This window comes from Triticum dicoccoides, chromosome 7A, assembly GCF_002162155.2.
Source record: "Triticum dicoccoides isolate Atlit2015 ecotype Zavitan chromosome 7A, WEW_v2.0, whole genome shotgun sequence".
NCBI lineage: Eukaryota > Viridiplantae > Streptophyta > Magnoliopsida > Poales > Poaceae > Triticum > Triticum dicoccoides.
The window spans coordinates 617,566,366-617,575,042 of record NC_041392.1 but is presented as its reverse complement, the minus strand read 5'-3'; the positions used below and the strand labels follow the sequence as shown (position 1 = coordinate 617,575,042).

The 8,677-nt window shown below is 49.2% G+C and overlaps 2 protein-coding genes across 2 annotated transcripts in view; both read left to right on the top strand.

Annotated features, from left to right (window-relative positions):
* Positions 1–560: 560 nt before the first annotated feature.
* LOC119334205 lies at positions 561–1,198 on the top strand. The gene has a single exon (XM_037606807.1). The coding sequence runs from the start codon at positions 578–580 to the stop codon at positions 1,043–1,045; it is 468 nt and encodes a 155-aa protein (XP_037462704.1). The 5' UTR covers positions 561–577; the 3' UTR covers positions 1,046–1,198.
* Positions 1,199–6,454: 5,256 nt separating this feature from the next.
* Positions 6,455–8,677, top strand: part of LOC119329473 — a 3,378-nt gene continuing 1,155 nt past the window's right edge. The window contains exons 1-8 of the mRNA XM_037602522.1: positions 6,455–6,620; positions 6,701–6,775; positions 7,384–7,479; positions 7,569–7,644; positions 7,734–7,820; positions 7,925–8,001; positions 8,121–8,213; positions 8,394–8,531. Coding sequence (XP_037458419.1) covers positions 6,543–6,620; positions 6,701–6,775; positions 7,384–7,479; positions 7,569–7,644; positions 7,734–7,820; positions 7,925–8,001; positions 8,121–8,213; positions 8,394–8,531 — 720 coding nt within the window. The 5' untranslated portion in view covers positions 6,455–6,542. The remainder of the gene's footprint in view (positions 6,621–6,700; positions 6,776–7,383; positions 7,480–7,568; positions 7,645–7,733; positions 7,821–7,924; positions 8,002–8,120; positions 8,214–8,393; positions 8,532–8,677) is intronic.

Sequence of the window (8,677 nt, the reverse complement as noted above, 5' to 3'; positions counted from 1 at the left end):
CTTGTTGTACTGTCGTGATTGAAAATGAATAGATCGTAAGTGTTCTTGCAAAAAAATATTAACATTTATTTCCAAAACCATGAACGTTTATTTTTAAATATAAAAAATAGTGATCAATTTCTTTATAATAATATTTAGAACTTGTGCAAAACTTACATACTATTTATTATTATAGAAAGTAAAAAATATATAGTTTATTTATTTTTATTTCTATTTTTAAGGTATATTTTTATTTCTATTTTTGAGGGTCTTATGGGTTAAGGCCGAGAATAGGAGCGCTCGTGTGTGTGTACTGTGAGGTTTTTTTTAGAAAAGTGTGTACTGTGAGGTTAGGCCACAAGAATAGTCTCCGCCATAAAAAGGCCAGAACAATAGCGGACTGTACTCGGCCCATCGGAAACTTGGATCCCAAGTTGCCGACCACGACACGAACCGACGACCAACACCAACACGACGAACCCGTGGCCGCCAAGGAAGGGGAGGCCAACCCGCCCCGCCCGTGCCGTATAAATCTGCCACCGGCGGCTCCGGCCCCGGCACACAGAACCGCAGAGGCAGACCAAGGAGACGAGCCAAGATGCGGCGCGAGGGGAGGCAGCGAGGGTGGGTGCGCGTGTACGACCGCGACCTGGTCGACCCGGACGGCAAGCGCCGCGCCGCGCACGTCGTGGACGCCGACGGGCAGGCCGTGGTGGTGGCCAACGGCGGGTACGTCAGGGCGTCGCGGAGGCCGACCAACCACTCCAAGCCCGGCGGCGGCCGCGCGCTCGACGCGCGCTGCAGGAAGGCCCTCCGCGCGCTCGAGGAGGAGGAGGAGGAGGCGCCCCCGCCGCAGCCGGCCGCGCGGTACGGGTACTCGCCGGGATGGTGGCCGCCGTCGTCGCCGTCCGGGTACGGGGCCGTCGCGCAGGCTCAGCCGGCGCCGGCGCGTTCGGGGGGAAAGGCGTCGTCCAAGGCGGGCCGCAACTTCAAGCACGGCAAGATCAGCAAGACGTACTACCTCGACGAGGACGAGATCGATTACCTCTACAACTACGATTCGTGAGCGGACGGAAGCGGGGAGCTGCATTGTGGCTTTTTGTTTCTGTTTCTTTTTTTTGTGTTTGTTGATCTCGAATTAAAGGGGTTTATTTTGAGCAGTGGATCTCGAGGCTTTATTTTAATTCTCTCTCTCTGCAAGAAATAAGCTTTATTTTCAGCGGGAAAGTTTATTTCTTGATGCAAGGTAGATTGTTCGCATGAATTAATATCGTGTAGCTAGTAGTACTCCTTCCGTTTTTATTTAGTTCGCATATTAGTTTTGGTCAAAGTCAACCTTTATAAACTTTGACTAAGTTTATAAACAAAAATATTAATATATACAATAACAAATCAATATTATTAGATTCATTGTTGAATGCACTAACACGTCGTATAGATTTGTTATGGTAAATGTTTATAATTTTTTTTATAAAGTTGGTCAAACTTTATGAAGTTTGACTTCAGTCAAACCTAATATGCAGACTAAATAAAAATGGAGGGAGTACTAGATAATCAACACACCCACACTCACTTGTCGTTTGATCCATTTGCACGAATTTTAAAGTGCTTGTCATCGCCACATAAGCACCCAACTTCGTGTAGGCGTTATCATTTAGTGTCACACGTATGAGCATTCAAAGCAACTCCAAAAGGCCGATCCATTTTGTCCGCCTGCATTCGTTTGGATCGGCGCCGACAAAAGTGGCGGTCCAACGCGCCGACACAAACCCAAATCACGTCCGCGTCGCGTCCACGCCGACGCATTTGCGGCCCAAATTTGCGCCCCAAATGCGTCGGCACGGATGCCGAACGGACGCTTCGCGCGCCTTCTCACTATCCGCCGCGTCACCATATGACAGCCGTCCAACTACCCGCTGCCCACGCGGTCAGCTTAATTTATGACGACGTGGTCACGCGTCAGCGATGCTGCTCGTCCTTTTTTAAGCCGACCGTGCGGCGGGGCCGTCCTCATCCATACTTGCCGTCCACATCTGCTCACCTTTGCTCCCTCGTCGCCGCCAAACCCTAGCCACCACAACCACAGCGAGATGGGCCTCTTCTCCGGCGCCAGCGGCAGCAAGGCCAAGGGCAAGTCCCCGCCCACCCCTTTCCCCTCCGAGTTCCTCCCACCTCCGTCGGCGCCTCGCCGGCAGAGGCAGCGCGTCAACGTGCCAGTGCACCAGGCGGAGTGGCACTGGCAGAACTGCCAGCCTCTGCCGTATCCGGACGTGACGCTGTCGCACGACTGGCATCTGGATCCAGATAGGATCTCAGTGTCGGCGGCGCCGCGGACGGCTCGTGCTCACGCGGAGGAGGTGCGGCGCCGGCGGGCGCTGCTGACGCCGGAGCAGCGCCTCGACAAGGCCTACGCAATCGACTCGCCCAACTGGGCGAGGTGGTTCGCCTTCGAGCACGAGGAGGCGAGGCGACGGGGCGTGCGCGAGGTCGACCGGAGGCCAACGTCGCTCGTTGTCCGCGAGGAGGACCAGGCGGTGGAGGACGCCTACCAGGCGGCCCTTGCGGCCGTCTATAGGGAGAGCGAGGAGGACGAGCGGCGCAGAGCGGAGGCGGCGGAGGCGGAAGAGGAGGCCCGCAACGAGGCGGCAATGATGCAGGCTCTTGCCTTCTCCGCGGCGGGCGACAGCGTGGTGCCGCCGGTGACCCCGCCGTCCCCCATCAAGCCAGAGCCGCAGCCGCAGCCCGAGCCCGAGCCTATCGTGCGCTTCTCCTGGAATGGAGTGGTGCACGAGTGGGTGTCCACGCCACCAGTTTGGTTGGGGGCGACGTCGGCGCAGGAGCATGCGTACCTCGAGATGTGGCGCCAGCGCCGGCTGGCAGAGGAGCACCGTCGCGGCGAGTATGAGGAGATGCTCGAGCTCGACTTCGAGGAGGAGCAGCGCGAGGCCGAGGAGGAGGCGCGTCAGGCTGCGGCTGCACAAGCGGACGCACCCCCGCCCCGGCACTGCCTGCGCCGGCACAACCCGACATGGCGGCGCTCTGGAACACGGCGTTCGCCTGGGCTGGGCCGGCGCCGACGCTCATCGACCTCACAGACCCTGAGGACGACGATGACGATGCCTAGGGCAGTGCGCCGCCTCGTAGTTTAGACTGTTTTTTTAATGCAAATGTGTGGACACGTGAACTGTCGCGGGCCTTCGTGGCCGGCTTTAATGTTTAATTAATGATGTTTCTCTTTTTTTAATATGCATGCATTCATTTTTTTGACGTCGTCAAAATGGGTATCGGCCAGCGTTGGGCACAGGGGCCGACCCAAATGCCAAAGCGGACATCCGTGTCCGTCTGACCGACCCAAACGGACAAAAAGCGGACGAAATCGCCGTCCGTTTGGATCGGCCCGTTGGAGTTACTCTCACCGCCTGAACGACACATAGAACGCGCGTCCAGCGTGTGGGCGAAACTGCTCTTCGCTCACACGACGCTCACATGGTAATACACTGCAACTACTGATGCACACAAGATACTAGTTAATCACACGACAACTATGTTTGGCCATACATGACAATTATGGCTTGACTACACGTGGCAACTAGTTAATCGCACACGACAACTATGATTTGATCACTCGTGGCTACTAGCGTTAATTTGACATGGCAACTATAGTTAACGTAAACAAGACCCAAAAACTATAGTTAACCTCAATGAAACCCCCAAAAAATGAAACAGAGAAGTTGTCATGCTTTATTACAACTAAAGTTGCTATTCTAGGGTAACTAAAGTTGCATTGAAAAAATGCAGGGCAGATTTGCTTCGTGACATACATACAGGATAGGGGTGAGTAGTTGTTGTTGGTTCAGTGTGTGCATGAAGTTGTTGCGGTTGGACGTGTGGGCGGTTTTAATTTTCGCCCACAGAAGGGTCACGTGGGCTGCCTGTTGGGCATGCCACACAAGATCGTGTGGTCGAATGTTTATTGTGCCACATGATGTCCGGGTTTATATTTTTTTACCATGTAAAAATTAGCTGTTTTTCGAAACCCATCCAAACCAATTGAAATAGACGTCAATTTTCTTAGTGTACACACCCTCCATTTTAAAAGTCCGCCACTTTCTCCTATCCATATTAGGAGTAGTAATAAAGAGTAGTTATAAAAAGAAAAACAAAGATCCGCAACTCTCTTCTCCCTCGGGCCCGTACTCGTTTAGGTGCTACTTGGACGATGATCGAGTTATCCAACGATGCCACTTCCGTACGTTGTGCAGCGTGTTGTTTTTTGACTTGTCGTCTTTTCATTTTGATCTAAGGGCATCTACAACGCTAGGCGCTAGCGTAGGCGCCAGGATCGAATTCCCGGTCGATGGGGCAGTTGGGCCTTCCAATCCTGGCGCTACCTAAGGCATCGATGCTAGAAAAGGAACCGAGCGCTTGAGCTATTTTCTCGTACGAGATAGAAGGCTGCGTGTAGCGGCGGATTTCCTTAGCGCCCCCGTAATTAGTGCTCAGCGTTGTAACAAACAGCGCTTAGATGGGCTTTTAATTTTTCAAGATTTTTTTTATTTCCCTAAGCGCCCATATAGGCATCTTGCATTGAAGATGCCCTAAGTGTTTCGGGTTTTTTTCTGGACGAAATTCTTTCATCTTAGCGTAGACCGGCGGCTTCCAAAAAACACGTTCCCGTGATACCAATTTTTTTTAGAGATGAAAAACAGTTTATTACTCAAATGATGGGATCTCGTCAAGATTTAAAGGTTGGCCCTCTTTCCAAAAGATTTAAAGGTTGGGGCCTGCATCCTTTTTCATTCCCTCTCCTTCCCAAGATCAAGCCTCTTTCTCGCACTCTTGCCTGCAGGAGTATTAGTTTTCAAAAATATATAACAACACGCATGAACTAGATGATACTAAACAATGTCCAATTATATTCATGGATGAGTAGCCTGTAAGTGAACTTTTTAGAGAAACATTCACATCTATTCTTTTTTTTAATTACGACACAAACAAGAGGGGCACAATTTTCTCTATTTTTCTTTTATTTAAGATATACTTCTGCAGCCCGTATTTAAAAATGATCAAATGAAGGAGACTATATAATAAGATAAACAAAATCAAAGACAAAATCATGAGTTCACAAAACAAGATCATGCACATGGGTAAAGGTAGGGGATTTTGGGTCGAGTCTAGCGGTTGCGTTAGCCTAGGGTAAATTGGCCAAGGTTCTTTTTTCCTTTGGCGAACGACACATAGGACCTACATGTTAGAAGGAATTAGTATATGAGTATGCGAGTACGCGGGTTTGGGTATTTCCTTCTTGTATCGTACCCGACTTACCTGATGGGTATATTTTTCCCATTCATAAACCCATGGGTATTTATTTTTCCCAAACCCTTACCTCAATAGGGTTTTTATCCGTCGGGTTTGCGGGTACCCATTGCCATGTTATACCCATCTGGTAGTTTGTGGATTTGAGCCTGTATCGCAATTCAACCCAGTTTAATTGAATTGGGCAACACGAGGCCATCATATGGTTCTATGATCACCGCAAACCCTCAGAAGTGCCATGGCCTTGCCTTCATCACCCTAAGCCAATCTCCCAGGTAAGAACACTGGATCATGAAAAGGTTCTCCTCCATCGTCCTGAACTTAACTTGCTCAGTCGTACCCCACGACGTTCACATATATTCGAGTAAAAGGTTGGAGGATCAAATTCGTTCGTGGTATGAACCCTAGTCAGAGCCATGCTACGTCCTACATTTCCTCAAAGACCACATCATCGTACTATCCCTCTTCAATCCCCATCATCCACATCATCTCACCAAGATCATCCTCTGATCCGCTCAGCCCGCCATTGACCTTGCTTCCTTCGCTTGTTGTTATGTCCGCCACCATGGATGCTACACCCCTAGCAAAAACCGACTTGACTCCAAGAAAGGTGAACTGTGCCATGGTCGGGAAGACAGTCCAGGTGTCCCCTTGATCAACCCGAACAGGAGAAAACAAAGTGGAGGAGAGATTGATGGTTGTTCTGAGGGGGTAGACCGACGACGGCGTGAAACCGGCGGAGGAACGGAAACGCTAGTCGCCAGGCTTACGCGGAAAAAGTGTCGTCCTACTGTGTCCTCCACCTCCGAATCGGCTGCTCTTCTTTAGGCCATGTTTGGTTGTAGGGGATACAATCCTCTCGTAAACAAATACATCCAGGGATTGGGTTAATCCCTCTACTTGACACCCATCACCTCAACTTTGGAGCAGGATTCGTTCCACTGCTCAGAGCGGATTCTTTTCTCCCCCATGGAACATCGCGGCATGGGGCGGGCCAGGCCGGGATTTTCCCCGTCCCGGCCTCAACCAAACACATACCCCATTCCAATCCGGGAATTATTCCCCATCGGAGTTTTCCACGTGGATTGAGCTGTGATCCCGGCCGGAATCACCCTAACCAAACAAGTCCTTGCGCAATTTGTTTCCCCAATCGGACAATCTATTTTCTAGAGGTAGTCAGAGGGGGGCAGCCAAGATCAAAATCTTCTGTAGCGACTCGATCGGATCTCCAGCCGACGCCGGCGACCATGGCTCGCCGTCACCACCTCGTCGTCCTCCTCCCTCTCCTCGCGCTTGCCGTCTCCTTCGTCGCCGCCGCCCCTGAGGTACCCAGCTCTCCCTCTCTCAGCAATCCCTTATCTCTGTCGCGCCCCCTTACGATGGCTCCATCCGTATGCGGCCACAGGGACATGGAGATGCCGCCGCCGCCTTCATCGACGGCGCGCCGCACCGCTACCTGCGGGATCAGCAGGACGACCAGGTTCGGCCACCGATTATCCCCTCTCCCTCTCTCTACGGACCAACCCGTTGCTGCTTCTCACGCGCTCGAACGACTCTTCCAGCAAATCCATGCCGGATTCCGGTTTTTAGCTCGTAGGTTATGAACGAATACCAGACAAGGATTCAATTCAAAACACAAATACCATATGACAGCACCAAATACTCCTAGATCGTCAACTGGCCAGCCATATATGTTGTCATATACTCGTTCTCAAAAAGAAAGTTAAGCACCTATACTCTCCATGGGTACTTATTCAGATAGTTGTATTATCTTTTAGCTACAGGTAGTTACATGCATAGCAACGTGTTAATCAGAGGTACCTATAAATTAGCATCTTAGCCGACCTGCATGACAAGAAACAGTTCTTTTGTTTTGTTTGCTAAGCACCTCTTCAGGCACCTGCGTTTATACATGCACGAATAGCACTTTGCCCTTGCCTTGACTAATTGCCTCCCCTTACTGCTTCAAGTGTGAAGATGATACTGGTTACCATGACAGATCAACCTTAGCTTTCGTTTTTATTTCATTCGTACCCCATGCATGGGCTAGTATGATCTCATGATATATGCCTTGTCATGCTACAACAGGCCACGTCGATGTCACTTGATGAAGTTTCTGCAGCTGTTTCCGTCTTGCTTGGTTTTGCACCACCTGCCATGCTTCCCGCGCCTTCTTCTGCAAAGGTTATTTAGCTTTCAGGATTCAGCTAGTCTTTGCACGCATCGTGCTACTCTATCTAAGCCATTCAACCTTTGTCTATCTTGATTTTCAGTTAAACAAGCTGCTACTCCCAAAGCCATTTGACAGGCCTCGTGCTGTTTTCTTGATGCAAATTGATGGATCCCATGGTATGTTAATTTGTTGGGGATGATTTTATCTGAATCATTCATGCATTTTGATGTAGCGACTAATGTTGTCTCTCTTGATCATATATCAGACTCTGTCGATAGCTTCGTATCTGATGCCGGTAGTATTTACAAAACCAAGATTGAGGGTGCACAAAATGCTGCTACAGGGCTTACAGGTCTGACTAATTACTGAGCATCTCCCTTTTTTTGGAACTTGGATGCCCCTACTTCTGTATCTGCCCTGTCAACACATAAGTATCATTGATCATGTACCTTGCAGATAAGGATGAATTGATTGTCATTCGTTCAGATGAATCTTCTGGATCAGATGTTCTTGATAATGAACTCACCGACTTGGTAAGTATACTATTTTGGAGAAAACTAGTACTCCCTCCTAGTGAACTAAAACCACGACACTTATTTTGGATCTGAGGGGATACAAGTTAGAAACTATAAGTAGAATTTTGTGTGTGCAGGCAACCTGGTTGGAGGGATCCTACCAGAAGGCTGATGGCAAATTAAACATCCCCTTGAAGAGTGGAAACAGTCTTACTTTGCTCCTCAATAAGGTTAGCATCGCTTCGTCATCCATTTGCATACTAACCTGAACTTGGCTTCAAAAGAACATAACTCGTCTCTGAGGATTCATTGCTTTTTCTGTTAAAATTGGATGAGGTCACTTCCTACTTTGTACAAAATTGGCCACTAAATTGTAGAAATTATTTAACTTCATTTGCATGTCTACACAGGAAGTAGACGTTGAATTTGCATCCAGCTTGATCTCCCTTCTCAAAACCATCAAAAGGGGTATTCAGGTTCATGAAGATTTCTCAGGAGGCATCGTGAGCCCTGCAGAGTTATTAGTATGCCGCTTCACGGGCATTAAGGTAATTATAAACATAAATCTTCAGCTGTAATTTGAATATTCTTATAAATTGTGCACAGCAAAATATTCGCAAGACCCTGTAACTATTCATTCCCCAGACCACACAGCAACAGTATCTTTATGCAATTTGAATATTCTTATGAAGCA